Source organism: Prosopis cineraria, unplaced genomic scaffold, assembly GCF_029017545.1.
Source record: "Prosopis cineraria cultivar Desert tree isolate PC_DT_omini unplaced genomic scaffold, ASM2901754v1 PC6, whole genome shotgun sequence".
In the NCBI taxonomy this organism is placed as follows: Eukaryota; Viridiplantae; Streptophyta; class Magnoliopsida; order Fabales; family Fabaceae; genus Prosopis; species Prosopis cineraria.
The window spans coordinates 10,865,712-10,884,606 of NW_026555337.1; the positions used below are offsets into that span (position 1 = coordinate 10,865,712).

Below are 18,895 nucleotides of genomic sequence, written 5' to 3' on the forward strand. Positions count from 1 at the left end.
TTTTGGAAACTATGCATGCCTTGGATATGAATGCTTATTTAGATGCACATGGCTGGTGTTGGCCATTCCCTAAAGAATAGAAGAAGTGGAGATGATAAAGAAAGTTGTGTAAAATGTCTTCAAGGCTTTGGCAGTACTTTTCTTTAGGCTTAATTTGCTCCCATCTATCCCAATCTTCAGGTGCTACAAACTGGATTAATGGTTAATTTCTTTCAGGATACTATAAAAACCCTTGAGTATGGACTGTACTTCCAATACTCAAGCCAAGACAACAATAATTTTTATAAAGTAATAATTTTATATTATCTATGGTGCACTCAATAATAAATCCTTTTCAATAGATAAATGTGTAAAATGAGTTATTGTAAGGAGTATTTATAGATACTAAAATGATGCATTGAAGTGGTACCTTTTAAGTAATAAACTCTAGCTACTTAAAAGTTATAACCTATGTTGGTTCATAAAGCTATATTTTTTTCATGAACAATCTTATGTTGATTCATGAACGTATCCCAGTGTTAGTTCATCACCCTTTGTTGGTTCATGAACAAACATAATTTAATAATTAATATTAATAAAGGGTTATTTATAATAAATTTTCATGACACATTGTAAAGTTTTCTTGAAATATATTTTCTTTTACCAAGTGACACCTTTTAGTTTTATAACCCTTTAGAAAAACATGACATTGATGACTATTACTCTCTACATAACCCTTCATTAACTCCTTAATTTAAAAAGACATGACTTTTCAAAAACACATCTCTTCATTTGAAAATATTCCAATAATTGTTGTGGAGTTGATATGGGAATTGATGGCATAAGTTGGAAAGTTAATACAAAGTGATATGCTACTTCTTAGTGCACAATGAATAGCAATTTGAAGGGTCCTCTCTCCAATGTTGTCCTTTGACTAGGATTACAGCAGGAGGGGGAGCCATAGGCCAATCATGAGCATGGAAGTCCTTGACTGGAGCTTGGAGTAATCCAATCAAATGGATGAATCTGATCTTAGTGTGTATGATAAAGCGTTAACGTATGACTTCAGTTAGTGAAATAAGGATGAAATGTTATATGCAGGGGCGTATTTTTATCAATCATTGGCATGATATCTTTGATATTTATAACTTTTATTGTCCAATAAAATAATGTCAAACTGTTTGTGAAGCGGTTGACAAGAGGAGTGTGGATATTAATTGTAAAAGTTCGAGATATAACTATGATTATGAACTATTATTGATGTATATTTAGTCTTTTACCTTGATACAAAATTTTATTTTTGATCTTTTAATTTTATAAAGTTTCTTTTTAATTCTATAACCCTAACACCGTTAGTTTCATCAATCAAAATTCCTACCTTGAACTTTTAAATATTAATAAAATATTCTCAAATGTTAAGATATTAAGTTAAATTTTTCTTAATTAATAATGATTGACACAGCAAAAGTAATCATTTTTAGCCTATGGTGTTAAGATTAGAAGACTAAAAAGATACTTTATAAAATTAAGGGCCTGAACTAAAACCTTATATAAAATTTGAAGACCAAAAGTATACTTTAGCATATATATATATATATATATATATGTTGAAAATAATAAACTGTAAATGGATCAAGAACTAGATTATGAAAGGTTCTAATGAGTAATAATATGAAAGAGTGATTGTATTTAACCCATTCTAATTTAGGGAAGTGCATTCAATGTTCTCATTGTTACATTTATACTCCATAATTATCACACCCCAATACTAAGAGTATAATTAACATGAAATACAAGGTAAACTCATATTCCATAAGCCTTAAATAGTTAGAGGGTAAGCTAAAATTTCAATATCTAAGTTATATAATAACTAAGTTTGTAAAGTTTAAACATTTTGTAGAAATTTTAGCAAAATCTCTCCTATAATTTAGATCTCTTGAAATTTTTATAATAACAAAACCTGTCAGCTAATCTAGTAAGAGAGATTAGCTTTAGTCCAACAAATTACATAATTGAAAATTAAGATTAGAATCTAACTACATTATGTGGAGCAGTAAGTTATAATTTACATAATATAATATATATTTGCATCAAAAAAATGACTAACATGCTTCCGCTATCCCAAAAAGTAATAGAACCCATCAATGATCAGTAAAAGATACAAGTTGTCACACCCTAAAATTTAGGTGTGACTGGCTTGGAAGATGCATAGAAACTCACATCCCTTTAGCCTTAATATTAGCTTCTATATTTTAGTTATAACACATTCATGGTATCAAGTAGGGTTCCTTATTTTATTTTATTACAACAAAAGTCATAAATTTTCTATGGAAATTTAATATAGAATCTTGCAAGAAAAAAATTTATAACAACAATTTCAGTATAAACAACAATAAGGAGTTTTTGCTCTTATCAATAGACAAACAAATAATAGTTAATCAATACAAAAATCCTAATTACAGTTTATGTGGAGTATCTAAAATAAAATTTACAAATTACATAGTATTATATATAAATTCAAGTTTGACAACAAATAGAAATTTAATCAAATTAATGCTTTAACTTCAATTTGAAAATATACCCTTCAATGATCCTCTGGAAGTCCATAGCTATCTACAATATCTCATACCAAAAATTCTTTTAGTGAATAACATCGCAATAATAAAATTAAAAAATTCAAGATGAATAAAATTCATCAAGTAAACTGGTGCACATTTAAAAGAGAATATCAATATAATGAAATAATTGAATTTGAAAATTAAGAGATTCTATACAGCTTCAAAAATATCAAACGAGTAAATTTACAATGAGAAAACCTTAGCATTTGATCTTGTAAAATAAAATAAACTAGGTAAATAAAAATAGTAACATTCACTTTTTAAAATCAATAAAGTGTGTGTACATACATATTTATTCACAAATCAATTAAACTAGAGGCCTTTTGCAGAATAGGTAACAATTGTAAACTCACAATCCATGAGAGTAAATAACTAAACATAGCTTATGCCACGAAAACAAATGTGGATACACAATCCCTGAGGGTAAGTAACCAAGCATAATTTAAGCTGCAAAACAAACATAAACATACAGTTTACGAGAGTAATACTAATTAAACGCGGATCAAAGCCACAAAAATAAACACAAATACGAGACCCACAGATAACAAATGTGAGTGTAATGCTCTTCAAACGTGAGTACTATGCCAACGAATACCAAACTAACAAGGTTTTAACCATGGTGCCAAGGACTAACAAAACTACTATTAGCAACCAGTGCTTTGCATACAATCCTTTAAAAATAAACTTTTGAAATATGCAAGAAATTAATCATTTTCAAGATAAAATTTTGTACTTTTAATATCAAACTGGCATGAACATTTCAAAACTTCAATTCATCTCAATATAAACTTCTTCACTAATTTCACATTTGCCGTTGTCAAATAAAAATTACTATTTGAGCTAGTAAAACTTTTCATCAGCCTTCAAGATATATTTTATAATGAATACTTATAGATATATTATAGTTCCACTACTTTTCACCATACAAATTACAACTTCAAGAGTTTTAAGCAATATAATTAATAAAATATTAAACATTTAAAATAGAACATGAAATATATTTAAGAAAAAATAGTATTTCAAAAAAAATTGTTAGTAAATTTATTGGAATGGCTTACTTGAGGCAATCCCAACACCATAATTTATCCCTTAGCTTTCTTCACAACAAGATTTATTCTTGAAACATCCAATATAATAATAATTGAACCTCTAAAATTTTATAAAACTCATAATTGTTCATCCACTTAAGTATTACAGTATATTCTCGCATTGCTCTTAGACCCCAATCTTTTAATTTTCATTCCAAAGAAATTCATATCCTTCGCATTCAGGTGTGGAGCTAGAAATTTTTATCAAGAGGGCTAAGATAACAAAATATATATAATAATTAAAGAAACATTAAACGCACACACACATCACTGACATAATATAAATATTTCAATATATATATTTACATATTTATATTCAATTTTACACATATATAACACTATATATATATTTTAAACTTTTCTCATTGATTTTTCATAGTATAAAAATCATTAGTTATTACTTCAACGATAAACGTTTTAGCAATTTTCTTCTTAGAATTATCATTAAATGGGTAAAAATTTTATCATTCCTATAGGCATTAAATGATTTAAATGTATTATATTGAAATCTAAAGTTCTGTTCGATGTAGTAAGCTTTATTACTTGCTTATTGAATTTACTATTTAATTCTTTTAATTGATAATCAAAGTAAATAAACATATCAATACAATAGTAATGGTCAATTGTCTTAAAATTTTATATCGATGAGATTGAATTATATCAGAATAAAAATCATTTATATCGTAAATTTCAATTGCTTGATTATTAAAAATAATAATTTTTTTCTAGAAGAACATCTATACCAAACCTCTTAACTTTTGGATAAGTAATTTTATAATAAATATCAAGCATATAGCATTCACTATATCTTGGAATTATTGTTGCAATGATTAACAAAGTTTGTTTAAAATAATTCTCATAATTTCTTTCATCAAATATAAAATGAAAACAAAATAAAATGACACCAATACTTTAAGAGCATGTATAGCATTATTTTAATGAAAATAAGTAGATTTTATGACAACCATATCTTCAAGTTACTTAAATAGTTGCTTTATACATATGCAAAAGACTACATATAGAATTGAAAATATATAACTCTTACATTTTACTAAAAAAATTAAAAAGTTAGGAGGAGTCGTGACCCTTGCTGGCCCCCTATCTCCACCCCTATCTATATTGCTTTCTAGTGCACAAGTCATAATAATCCACCAACAAATTTTAATTAAACAATACCATTGTTTACACTTGCACTCTTCCCATAACTTTGTGACTTGAAAACATAGCATTTTACTTTACATATTTGGAGGTTTAAATAAATATAATAAGCTATAGATCCAAAATAAATAATTAAATAAAACAACATTCATAGACCCCATATTACTTTTTTAGCACTTATATTAAGCAAAGTCCTTGATCTCAATTTCCTACATAAAAATTGTAATGACCTTAAATTTTAAATTATATAAATTTTTCTCTCAATTGATACTTTATTTAATTATTTTAGTTCTATGATAAACGGAGAGTAATAGCCCAGTGGAATCTATGCTAGAAAGTTATCTGAAGATTTAAAGTTTAAATTATACTAAGCAAAAGTTTAGTTTTATTTTATTTTAAATTTTGTAAAATTACCAAAATGCTCCTATCTTATATGCAATAACAGAAATTTTTTTTGCCACTTTTTGTCATTTTCCCAATTTCTCATTTTGTTTAGATTTTTTCTTCTCTTCTTGGTCATTCAAATAACAGAGCAGCCAGAGGGGGAGGGATCATGTCGGTTCTTCACAGCTCTTCTCTTCCCCGTCGCATCTCCTTCAACCTCACAGTCAGATGTGTTCCTCTTTGCCGTCGCGTTCAGCCGTTGGGAGAGTGCCGTCACTGGAGTCTTGCCTTGCCTGCCACTCTGTTTTTTTTTTTTCTGGTTTTTTTTTTTGTCCTGCTTCACTGTTGATCCTTTCTCCTTCTCCTCTCTTCGACTGCTCAGCGATGTAAGCTTCTTCCTTCTTCGTGGCATCGTTTATGTGCTGGATTGTGGAACTCATCCCTCTCTCCTCTTCCCCGTTCGTGATGCTGTTCTGGTTTGAAGGAATTTCAAATTTTTCTCTCTTGTTCTGCCATGGATTGAGGTTAGGACCTTCAAATTTTTCCCTTCCTCATTGATTTTGTGTGTATAATTAAGCGGTAGAGATTGTAAATTTTTCCCTGTTCTTCACTCTGTTGCCTTGTGCATTTAATGGGGAGGGAAAGTTGATTTCAAATTGAAAATTTTAGAATTAAGAGTAAGATGAAGATGGATGGATTTGGTGACTTTAGAGTTAAAAATTGATTTTTGTTAAAGGAATTTGTCGTGGAAAGCTGTATTAATTCAAATATTTCCTTAGAGCTCAAGTTTGGCTTAAGAATTGAAGGATGAGGAGAAATTTGAGTGCTACCAAGAAATGTGAATACTAATAGAATTTGAGTTTGTAGTGCATACATGTGTGCTACCAAGATATTTGTGAAAATGTTTGAAAGAAGAAATTTGTGAAAATAATATTAAATAAATTGGTATAATATAGCTTGGAGAAATATTTGTGTAAAAAGTGACTTGAACTATCGATTGAAATTTAAAAAATACCAAAATAGGAGAAAGGATTACATAGGATATTTGTATAGTATTTTATTAAGTCTAAACAAAATATAAAAATGGTTGATTGGTTTATTATGATTTATAGTTGAAAATGGGCCACAAGGAGGTGTAAGAATGAATTGAGATTTGTCAAATGGTTTAACTAACTCAAGTACATTTTGAACATAATTGATTAGAGTATTATCTATGATATTATTTGGATTGACAAAACAATCAGGACTAAAATTTTGTGTCATGTTCCATTTCGTTAGGAATCGAGATGAGATCGGGACGTCCCGATAAATCAGACAACGTCAAAGAAAGATTTAGATAATAAAATTTGTTAAAATTTTAAATAATATAATTTGTTAAGTTTGAGATCAAAATAACGTAAGTATATAAATCACAATAATTTAAAGTCAATTATTCAATTACATCAATTAAAACTACAAGTGTATAACATTATGATAGTAGTTGCAAGTGATCTCTAGGTTATAAGAGCAATAACAATAGGCAAGCCAAGCATAATATCAAATCATTGTTCTTTTACTTTAGTTAAAAAATGCTAAGTTAATTACTCTTTCAAAAATATACGAGATCAATAAAAGTTATAAAACATATAGATATAAAAATAAATTGCATTAATATAATTAATATATTATAAAAAAAGATATCACCTTATTTATTTTATGTTATTAAAATTATCAATATAAAAAAATTTTAGTTTTAAATAATAATTATGTGTATTAAAATTATAATTGATATAATTCATATAAGTATAAATTACATTAATATATTTAATATATATATTTAAAATAAAATAATAATATATATTTAATATTTGGGACACGAAGGGACATCCCAAGAGTAATCATGTGTCCTGTCTAGTCTCATCTTATAAAGTCCTATCCCTATTGTTTTTTTGGTCAGGATGAAACCTATCTCAATATGATTGAAATGAAATTGGATCACTCAGGATAGGTCCAAGCTCAACACTCTCACCTCCATCAATCATATTGTCGTCGTTAACGAGAGAGAGAAAAAAAAAAATCATATTCTCGTCGTGTTGAACTAAGTTTGCCACTTAGCTGCAAAGTCCAAAAAGCTATGTTGAGATTCAAACGAACACTTGAGCTGGTAATTTGTAAGCTCCAACGATATGTTTGTGTACATATTGATGCTGAAGGAACTGTAGAACCCATCACGTGTTCTAATTAAATATCATCAAGTTGAAAGCCGGGAAACCACAAAGTATCGCGAGGTCAAGGGTTTGTTACTAGAACATTTTTCATTAACTGACCTACCAGCTAGTTCAATCAAATCAACTCGCACACGCACTCGCACGTGGAGTCTATTTTCTGTATCTGTTCATGTTACAACCCATAATAACAAATAATTAGTTTTATCACACTAAGTAAGACCGGTTACACACATTACATTACGCCATTTTCTTAATTAAGGTCTCAACTGATTTAAAAAATTGTTCCTTTTTAATTTGTATTATCAACGCTATACATCTTTCCCTATTACAAGAAAAAACAATATTATATACAGAACCAACCATGACTAATGAGTAATGACAATGGATTATAAGAAATTAAATCAATATATTTACATAAAGTCTCTTACAAAAAAAAAATACTAAAATCATTTTATAAAATCCGTCAAATTTTTACAAGTTTAAATCATTGTACAAAACCCATGAACTATAATCTCAAGTACAACAAAATTATTGAAGCCAGTCAAAACTAACTCATAAAGTAATTAAAAGCTTGACATCTACACTGGCAATATGCATGTCTTCGATGACGTAACACCACTTCGTCCACCTTTGCAGGGTTCGTCATAAAGACTCGAGGTGACATATTGAAGTATGCATAACAATAACCTGCTCCATTACAAATAATTAATTTCAAGGGCACTAAAACTCCAAAATAGTAAATGTATAGGATCTAAAGCATGCCTTTTTAACATAGTTATTTTATGATGTAAATATTGATGGGGAAAAAAATTAAAACAATCAACATTATATTTTTCTTCTAAAAAAAGAGCTTAGTTAAAACATAAACGAGTAGCTTTTGTTCACTTACCAAAATGCCAAGACTTTCAACGGAAACGATTCACCTTGAGGACCATCAACACATAAAGCTTGTCTCTGACGTGATAGAGGAATCTGAAGTAAGAACACCGGAAATTCCTATTGAAAAAAATGGCACCACAGACTCCCCAGAAAGCTATGGCAAATCCCACTCCCAACCCCATGTAGAATGAAGGAAGAAATTCATCTTCTTGATTCTCATTTTGTTCAATAGGTTTAATGTCTTTTTGATCTGCTGCACAATTCTTTGGCAGTGGAACCCCGCATAGTTCTGGATTTCCAATATAACTTTGTGGGTCAAACCCTTGAAGTTGGGTCCCTAATGGGATCTTTCCTGAGAAATTGTTGAAAGAAAGGTCCAAGACTTCCAAGAAAGACAATTGAGTTATACTTTGGGGAATTTCACCTGAAAGTTGATTGTTTGCAAGATCAAGAGACTCCAACTGTTTCAAGTTGCCAATCTCTATTGGTATGTTCCCTTCAAATCGATTATGAGACAAGTTCAAAGAAAGCAATTCAAAGAGGCTGTATATATTTGGAGGTATCATTCCAGATAAGTTGTTGCCGGATAGATCAATACTACGCATCAATCTCAAGTTTCCTTCATAGAACCATTCTTGCCCTTTTATATGCAACATAGCACTGTCAATGATTTTGTAAACAAAACCTTGACTTGTGATGCAAATGCTAGAAAGCTCTGAAGAACGAGGGAATGCCATGGCTTTCATATTATGTAGGCAAGGTGGTATTGAACCAAATATGTTGTTCTCCGCAAAATCCAATACTATGAGGGAAGTTAATTGGCAAATTTGTGGGGGAATAATTCCACTAAATTGATTGGATCTTAAGCGGAGAACCCTTGCGTTATGTCCTATCCAATATGGTATGTATCCTGATAATTTATTTTCTCCAACATCAAGGTCTTGCAGGTTCTGGCAATTTTTCAATGATAAAGGTAACTCCCCAAGTAAGTTATTTTTGTTGAGATGCAAAACTGTAAGATTAGACAAAAAGATCAATGATCTTGGGATTGTTCCTGCTAGATTATTGTTGCTGAGACTAATAATAGCTAACGATTTCCAATTCGTCCAACAATCAGTTAGCTCCCCTGACAAAAAATTATCAGACAAGACCAAATATATTAACTGGCATCTTCCACTCATTTTCTGACATAATAATGGAGAAAGGGATCCATGGAAAGAATTGTTTTTGGCATTGAACCAGACAACATTGGGTGACAATCGAGGGAGGGTTCCTCGGATTTGATTTGAATATAACCTCACGTCTGTAGAGTTCAGTAACACATTAGAGATGTCCGCAACAATTGTGTTGTACGTTAAGTACAAGCGTGGCACTTGGGCCACAAGGTCCCAAAATTTGTCTTGGGATTTCAATGAAAAGCTTGAGTAAGTAATTTGTAATAACGCAAGAGATGTTTGGGTATATAGCCATGTAGGAAGGTTAGGACCCACCATGTATGACAAACCAACTTGTTCAAGTTGAAAAGGAGGAATCCAAAGAGAGTCAAATTCAAAGATCAAGCCTGGAGATCCCATGGACAGAACAGTCAGCTTTGAGAGATTGGCAAAATTTCTTTCACACACATGGCCTGTTAAGTGATTATCATCAAATTCTAATACGCCCAAGTTCAAGAGTTGCCCAAGACTTTCTGGAAGACTACCCGCTAAATGATTTGAGGAGACATGGAGGTGAGTCAAGGATGTTAAATTTCCCAAAGTTGAGGGTATAGGACCAGAAAATAAATTTTCACTAACATCAACTTCTTGTAGATGTTCAAGTTGGCCTAACCAATCTGGAATGGGTCCGATGAGTTTGTTGTGCTTTAAATGCAAGGCTTGTAATTTTCGAAGGTTCAGTAACCCCTTTGGGAACTGGTCTTGAAAATTATTATAGCTCAGGTCAATAAAAGTGACATCACTAAGATTGAATAACCAAACAGGCAAGAGAGAGCTAAAGCTGTTATCAGAAAGGCCAATGAATTCAAGTGAAGTAAGATTGACATACTGGAGAAATGGATTGATGTTTCTAAGTTGACAGCTATCAAAGCGTAACTCTTTGATTGAAGGAAGCAGAGTTGGTAGTTGAATCCAGTCAACTTTTCCTTGAAGATTAATGCCCCTAAGGTTAACATGTTCCAAGGAGGGAAAAATAGAAAGCCAATGAAGATTATCAAAATGGAGATCCTCATTATATGACAAATCAAGATAAAGAAGATTGGAAGAATTAATATTTTCACATGAATGAGGACAATCATTGAGGATGACAGCTTGGAAGTCATGATTGCTCAAATCCAAGTAATTCAGAAATTCAAGTTGAAGCAAAGATAAGTGAAGTTCACCTGCGAGACAGTTTTCTTTGTCATACTCACAAGTATTAGCAGAGAGTTCAGGAGAACAAGGGAGACTAAGCTCTGTGACTCTACCAGTGGTGTTGTCACATTGAACTCCAACCCATTCACAGCAATGTTGCTCGTGAGACCAACTAGAGAGGATGTGAGATGGATCAGTAACAGTGTGTTTGAAGTTTAAGAGAAGGTGGTGGTCTTTTTCATTACAATGCGCTCTCAAAGCACACATGCCTTTGGGGAGCATGATTGCAAATATTAGAAAGCATGGCAGTAAAATATCCTTAACAAAAGAGGGGAATGAGGAATCCATGATCAGTCAAGATCGATATGGTTTGATGAGAAGGGATCGTCCCCCAGTGAGTGATATTTATATAGAACATGTCGTCTTTGATATTCTTTGGAAAATAACGTTTAGTTATCCTCATTACAAGGAGGCATATCACCTGATATTGGAACTCTGGTTTGCGCACGACAAAGCAATTTGACTTGACCAACCAACAATATGCTGTTTCTTTGGCCGTGTGGAAGGGCTCGAGGAATGCCAATTGATATTTAAATAAAGAGTATATTCTCTCATATTCATTCCACAGAGCCACGGAGGGAATGAAAGTGATACAAAAAAAAAAAAAAAAACACACACACACACACACTCTTGTATATTGTTCAGAAAAAATACGCAAAATTTTATTTTAATTCCTTGAATTTCGCAGAAAATATAACTTACTTTTATTTCAACTTAACATTTTAACCATTTGATTTAACACGGACAATGTTACGAGGAAATCAAGCAAGAATAAGATAGCGGGAACTTCGATTAATATTAACCCAGTTTGAACAAAATATTTTACGTAATCTAACTTCTAAATATAATTTAGAAAAATCTCTTTTACATTTCACACAAGTAGTTTCAATATAGAAAAGTTTCATGAAATTACAAATTACTCTAAAGTTTCATATGGAATTGAAGAAAAGAACACGTTAATGCAGGAACCAAAGCCTACGCTGATTACAAGAGAAAAAATGGAGAATTATTCTATGCATTTTTTTTTTTTCAGGCCAGTGAGCATTACTGTCTTGAATGATATCATTTTAAAATAATGTTTCGAACAACTACTTTTTTATAATTTAGGAAACATTAGGAGTAGATTCTCTCGAATTGGATTTGCTTCTTATATAAAATCACTTGTTATTTGTCGTTTTCTTAAAGTATAACGCTGGCTATATTTCGTGTTTGATGCTCCTTAATTATTAAATAGCATACTGATTTTCATGCTCTCATATAGTCATATGAATTGTTTTGGTCATGTTACAAGGAATAAATTAAGCAATAATAAAGACAGCGGGAATTTCGATTGATAGTTGACCCACTTCGAACAAAACATTTTACGTACTCTAACATCTAAATTATTTTGGAAAATTAATCTCATCTTCCCAGAAATAATCTAGATATAAAAAAGTTTCATAAAACCGCAAAATTAGTCTAAATTCATGATTTTTTAATTGAAGTTGTCAATTACTATTAGATAATTGTTAATTATTACAATATCTAACAATTGTTGTCAATTGACAATTACTATTAGATAATCCGTCAATATATTGTTAGATATTTGTTGGTAGCCCACCAACAAATATCTAACAATATATTGACGGATCCAAATTTTTCAAAGTTGAGATATGTGAATTTATGTGAAATTTACCTTTTTAAAGAAGCAGGGGAAGATATAAAACTTTATAAAAATAATAAAAATAAAAGTAGCAGGAAAGGAAAACTTCACAAAAATTCAAAGATATAAACTTCAAGAGGATTTAAATCTTATATTGAACTATATCAGCGAGCTATTATAGTTTTCGTTAATTTTACATTAGGTCTTTGCAATTCATTTTCTTTTAATTGATTCATTAATTATATTTTTTAACCCCAAAAATTAAAATCCTTGAATTTTTTCTTTAAAAGCAAAACTAAGAACTTTTATATTTTTATTAAATGATTATACAATGTTAGAATTAATTACATAATTTTTATAACTCAAAATTTATATAATTAAGTTGTCTTTTAAATATTTTAATACTTACAGAATTTTAATAAACAATTAATAAAAATTTAAACAGTGTATCAAATCAAATTTTCTTTTTTGGATTTCAGGTAAAGTATTCAAGTAAATTTTCTATAAATTCTAAAAGGATATTTGTTTGGAAAATTTATTAATTTTAACTTTCAAAAATTTACATATTTAATATATTAAACTACAAGTACTTGATTAAAATAAAAGAAACTGTAAAAACCTCATTTAAAATTGAGAAAAATTATCATGACGTGCAGGTTAATTCTTCCCTTTTATTGTTTGTCTTCACGACATAATCCATGATGTATATAAGCGATCCCCCTTTGTTATTTTTTTCTCCAACAATATGTCTGCATAATTATTGCTCCTCTTTATTTGCTTAATTAATTTATTTTTCCCTATGAATGGGCAACAAGGTACCCTGTAGTCATCGATGAAACCTTAATTTACGTTGTAGACTTGAAGTCACGAAGAAAATAATGAATATGACAAGTCAATGCAGGAAAAGGTCATGTTAATTAAAATGAAAGCACCGGACGTAAATAATAAGTACTCAACATTTATGTTCTCACCAATGAAAACAACTTTTTCTTCAACTCGAATATTATGGTTTAAAAAAAAAAATGCTTGCAGAGTCCCCGCCCCCCTTCTTTCTTAGTTAATTGAAGCAAGTTTGTCTCACATATGTTTCATTCTTAGTTCAACCTTTTTTTTAGTTTTTTACATATATTTATTTTTTAGTATAAATTAATTTAAAAAAGAATAGCATGAATAAAAAATAAATTAAAAAGTATTTTTAAAAAAATATTTTTATCTTTTAAATAAAAAAATCATTGCCGTGTCAATTAAGTGTTTCTAACTTATAAATAGTACATGTAACTCATCCATTTAGTCCAAAATATATACAGCAGAAATTAAAGGAGTGGTGCAAATTCGATGACTGCAAGGATAAGAAACCACTCCTCTCCACATATTAAGTCTTGGTATTTTTTAGTTATCGCTTTTTATTGGCAAACTATATGTTATTAAATTGTTAGAGTATTTATAATTAACAAAAAGGGAAATCAAGTACACATAAGATTAACAACAAAATTCTAGAGAGGCGTAGAAGAGCCGTTATGTAGCCCCAATCAAATACATCTGTATTTTATGGATTTTTTTTATGTATTTTGTGATTTGAGAGTTATTTTTTCAAAATATTTTCTTATTTTCTCAATTTCTATGACATTTTCCATTCACGAGAAACTACAAAAAAAAAAGAGGATCATTATTGTCCTTTTTTTTTTTTTTTGCCAATGAGCATTATCATCTTGAATGATAACTTTTTTAAAAATAATATTTTGCACGACTACTTTTTTATATTTTAAGAAACACTTGGAGTAGTTTATGGGAGTAGATTCAGATTCTTTCCAATTAGATTTGCTTCGTATGCGTATATAAAATCACTTGTTATTTGTCATTTTCTTAAAGTATAATGTTGATTATATTTCGTGTTTGATGCTCCTTGATTTTTAATAGTATACTGACTTTCATGTTCTCATATGACTTGTTTTGGGTATGTTACAAGGAATAAATTAAGCAATAATAAATATAGCAGGAATTTCGACTAATATTTAACCCATGTTGAACAAAATATTTTACGTACTCTAACATCTAAATTATTTTCGGAAAATTAATCTCCGTTTTCCAGGAATAATCTAAATATAAAAAAGTTTCATAAAATCATAAAATCAGTCTAAACTCATGTTTTTTTATTGAAGTTATCAATTACTATCAGATAATTGTTAATTAGTACTATTTAGTCGTCAAATAAACAACTCCACCAACAAATATCTAACAATATATTGACATTTCTAAATTCTCCGATGTTGAGATTTGTAAATTTATGTGGAGTTTATCTTGTTAAAGGAAAAAGAGAAGATTTAATGTTTTATAAAAATAAAATAATAAGAAAAAATAGAAAAAAATAAATTCACAAAAATTCAAAGATATCAACTTCAAGAGCATTTAAAATTTATATTGACAACTTCAATTCATTCTAATAAAGAGCAATACTTATTATGTACTTAACCTTATATGTTTAATGTACTTTTATTCTATCAAATCAAAATAAGGAGATTTTAATGCATTGATAATATTAATGACAAGAATTTATTTTAAAATAAACAATATACAAATGACACATATGTTCTGATTTAGTTGAAAATAAGAACCTTACGTATAAGGTTAAGTATATAATTTTTCCTCTAATAAATTGACAACTCCAACAAAAAGACATGTAATTTAAGAATAATTTTGTAATTTCATGGGATTTTTTTCCTATTTAGATTATTTGAGTGGGACTCGAGATTAATATTTTCAATTGTTTTCTTATTTTTTATTTGGTAATTTCTATAATATTTTCCATTCGCGTAACAACCTTTGCATTGTGGACTTGAAGAAAACTCGCGTCATCAATGTAGGAACTAAAGCCTGTGCTATTATATATATATATATATATATATAAAGAAAGGAGCATTATTGTCTTGAATGATATCTTCTTTAAAAATAATGTTTTGAACAACTATTTTTTTGTCTTCTAGGAAACTGTAATAACCTTAAAATTTTTTTTCAAAAAAAAAAAGAAAAAAAAGAAAGAAGATAAATTAAATGATTTTTTTTCTTTCAATAGATATTTTATTTTATTGTTTTACATATATAATAAATAGGGAGTAATGATTTAGTGGGAACTATGGTAATTTGTTACTTGGAGGTAGGAGGTTCAAATCTTACTTATATTAGAGGAAATTTCATTTTTGTTGGCATCGAATGAAGTTACCAAAATGCCCTTACCTCTTGTGTAATTTTAGAAAATATCTATAGGGTTTCTTGTAATTTTCCCTAATAAACCTTATCCCTTTAAATTTCTTTCCCTGGTCGGTCAAGAACAGAGCACGAGGGGAGAGAGGGAGAGAAATTCTGGGTCTAGAAATTTTGAGCTTCTCTGTCTTCTCCATCGGTCTTCCCCATCCTTCCTTCTCTAATGTTCTCCCCGTGTCACCGGCGATCGTGGATGCTCAGCACTGCCTTGCAAAAATGCCCAGGTTCTCCATGATTCTTCTTATCTCTGTTTTGTTTTCCTTGCTGTATCTACGTTGTCGGTATGCGTAAAAGGCTGAGTTTCTAGAGGCTGTAGACGGTTGGAAACGTCCTTCTTGTTCTTTTTCTGTCAGTGTGTCTCTGTAGGTGCTGCCATTAGCGAGTCCTTCTTCATGCTCTCTGCCTCTGTTCGTTTTCTTTTTCGTGCTGCTGTTCTATCTTGCTGTGCACATCTGGGTCGTTGGCTGATGGAAGAAATCAGGTCGCTGGAGTGGGTGTACTGATCGCCAATCTGAATCAGCGCTGAGTTCGTTTTTCTTCTCGTGAGTGATGCTCTGTTTTCCTTCTTTTTGGTTCAGACAAAAATCTTATCTTCTCTTCCTATTCGGTTGATAGCCTCTTGGTTTCTTCCTCCTTTGTTTTGTTTGTTTGTGGTTGGGAAGTGAAGGAAGAGCTGATATGGTGCTGTGGAAGGATTAATTCGTGGGTTGAGGCAGAAATATTGCTATATTCTTCTTCCCCTGTTCAGTTGTGGATTCATTTTTCTTCCTCCCTCTGTGTGTGTGCACTGTCGGCTAACTAAGGTGAGAACTCTTCAGCTTTCTTCCTTGATGAACTTGCGTGAGAGGAAGTGTGAGTTGATGTTGAAATTACAGAACTTTTTTGAGAGTATTCTACTGCTGTTGCTCGTGCTGTTGTGGGAGCTAGAAAGTGATTTCCAAAGCTTCATAACGATATATATATATATGGGTCTGGATTCTAATCTAAATTAAATTTTGTTAGATTGATTGATATTGAGAATTTGACTAGAATGAGAATTGATAAGAAATTAATTTGAAATTATAAATTAAGATTTGATGTTTACAAGTTGTTAGATGAAATGTCTGTTAGGTGGAGTCTACTTGAATATGTATTTTTCTGAATGTTTACTAAAAAAAAAATTTTTTAGCATACTTGGTATAGGTTATTGATGCATTAACTTGAGATTTGAGGAAGAATTGATTAGCTAAGCTCTTGAGAGTCTAATGGTTGATACTTACAAACCTTAGTATTGTTTAATTATTTAATCTTGATATGCATGAAAGATGTTCGATGACTTGAGAGAGTAAATGTGGGGGTGTGTGTGTGTATTTAGATATGTTTATACGCAACCTGATTAATGTTTGGTTACATAATTTAAAGAATGGTTGGGAAAACAAATTAAGATATAAGCAATTTGTTGGATGGGAAGTAGGCATGTAAAGTATTAAAAGGATGGAAGAAATTAAGATTTGGTTGATTAAATTATAATGATTTGAAGTCAATTCACTATAGTGTTTTCAATATTGGAAAATAACTTATCTAACTAAAGTAAGTCCATTAAATATTTCTTTATATTGAATAGGATGCTAAGATAAAGGAAGAGTTGATTGAAGTTCTAAGAAATGAATTTTGATGCTCGGGCATATTATAGGTAAGTGGATAGCGTCCCAACTGCTTTATCATAAAATTAGTTTTTGAAATATTATATTTATGCAAATCATTTTAATGACAATTATGTTAAGTATTGAATATTTTGTCATTTAAATTCTTATTTTGGGAAATTATAAAGAAGTTTTGAAAGATAATTGAGTTATGGTATGCGTATGTTTATTTATAATGAATACTTTTAAAAAAATTGATGAGATTATTTTTTATCAACCCGGGTTATTCTGAGTTATGCAATAAATGCCAAACATGGACTTCAGATATGAAATTTTATCGTGGCATGTTTTAATGCTCAAAAGTATTCATGCGAGTTTGATTTTGAGAATGAGAACTGTATCTTGAAAATGATGATTTTCTCGCATGTTTGAAAATGGTTTTAAAAAGAGACTTTATACGAAACACTGGTTGCTAACGGCAGTTCTGTTAGCCCTTCGCGCGCCATGGTACACTTAACTAGCAAGGTGTTTATAGGAGGTGCTAGTCCCGTGCGATGGCCAACGCACGTGGAACGGAGGGATGGTTATTCGTGGGCATTGTACTCACATTTGATTTCGTGGCTTTGAACCGCGTTTGGTTAGTATTACCCTCGTGGACTGGGTGTCCACGTTTGTTTCGTGGCTTTGGCTGCGTTTGGTTACTTACCCTCGTGGATTGTGTGTCCACGTTTGTCTTCGTGGCACAAGCCGCGTTTGGATTATTTACCTTCGTGGACTGTGTGTCCACGTTTGATAATTGTTTTGATAAGTTCCTATGGTTATGAATCTGATTATTTGGTGATTTGATATCCAATTGTTTTTTATTGAGTAATTTATTTATAAGTATTTATTTCCGTTATGAGACTTCTTAAAATCAAGTGAAATTAACATTTGATATAATAGTTCAATAATTTGAGGTTTTATTTGAAATTTACAGAGCCATTTTATTGTGAAGTTTATTAAATTTTTATAAAGATTTTGTCTATTTAACTTACACAACTATTTCAAACTTTTCATTTTATTCATGTTAAATTATTTATTGTTGGGACGTTATTCACTGAAAAATTATTTTGGTCTCAGATAGCATAATTGACGCTGTACGTCTTGCTTACCAATGATGGATGTTTTCGGAGTGGAGGCTTGCTCTGTAATATGTCTTATTGATGTAAATATGAAATTTATGTATTATGTCATGAGATATATGATTAGGTGCTCCACATAACTTATAATTAAAATCCTTAGTTTATTATACATTTTGTCTGCTGGCTTGAAAGAGCCGAGTTCTTGATAGATATAACGTTTGAGGAAAATTTTTATGATACAGAATTTTGGTAGATCTTATTTACAGAGAAGGTTCTATTAAAATTTTTACGAGATGTTGAAATAATTAGTAGTAATAGTATTAAAACGTCAGTGAATAATTGAGTATTTTTTTGTAATTAAATGAAATAAATCTTGAATTTGTGGCTTACGAGATGTATGTGTGATTCGCATCTTGTGACGGTCACCCCCTATTTTGGGGTGTGACAGAAACACTACGAGTAGTTTATGAGAGTATATTCTTTTCATTGGATTTGCTTCGTACGTAAAATCACTTGTTATTTGTTATTTTC

At 30.3% G+C, this 18,895-nt stretch overlaps 1 protein-coding gene and 1 long non-coding RNA gene across 3 annotated transcripts; one reads left to right on the forward strand and one right to left on the reverse strand.

The window, feature by feature from the left end:
• Positions 1 to 8,339: 8,339 nt before the first annotated feature.
• On the reverse strand, positions 8,340 to 10,943 carry LOC129313859 (receptor-like protein EIX2). The gene has a single exon (XM_054957257.1). It carries the CDS (start codon positions 10,941 to 10,943, stop codon positions 8,340 to 8,342), a length of 2,604 nt encoding a protein of 867 aa, XP_054813232.1.
• A 4,763-nt stretch (positions 10,944 to 15,706) lies between these two features.
• Positions 15,707 to 18,653, forward strand: LOC129314387 (uncharacterized). 2 transcript variants are annotated; one of them, XR_008594098.1, is made up of 4 exons: positions 15,707 to 16,163; positions 16,284 to 16,424; positions 17,225 to 17,293; positions 18,363 to 18,653. It is a non-coding gene; the product is annotated as an uncharacterized LOC129314387 (long non-coding RNA). The 2 variants fall into 2 exon arrangements; XR_008594097.1 differs by lacking the exon at positions 17,225 to 17,293.
• Positions 18,654 to 18,895: the final 242 nt, after the last annotated feature.

Excerpts from the sequence above, each read along its gene's own strand:
- LOC129313859 (XM_054957257.1), bottom strand. The coding sequence starts at position 10,943 with ATGCTCCCCAAAGGCATGTGTGCTTTGAGAGCGCATTGTAATGAAAAA.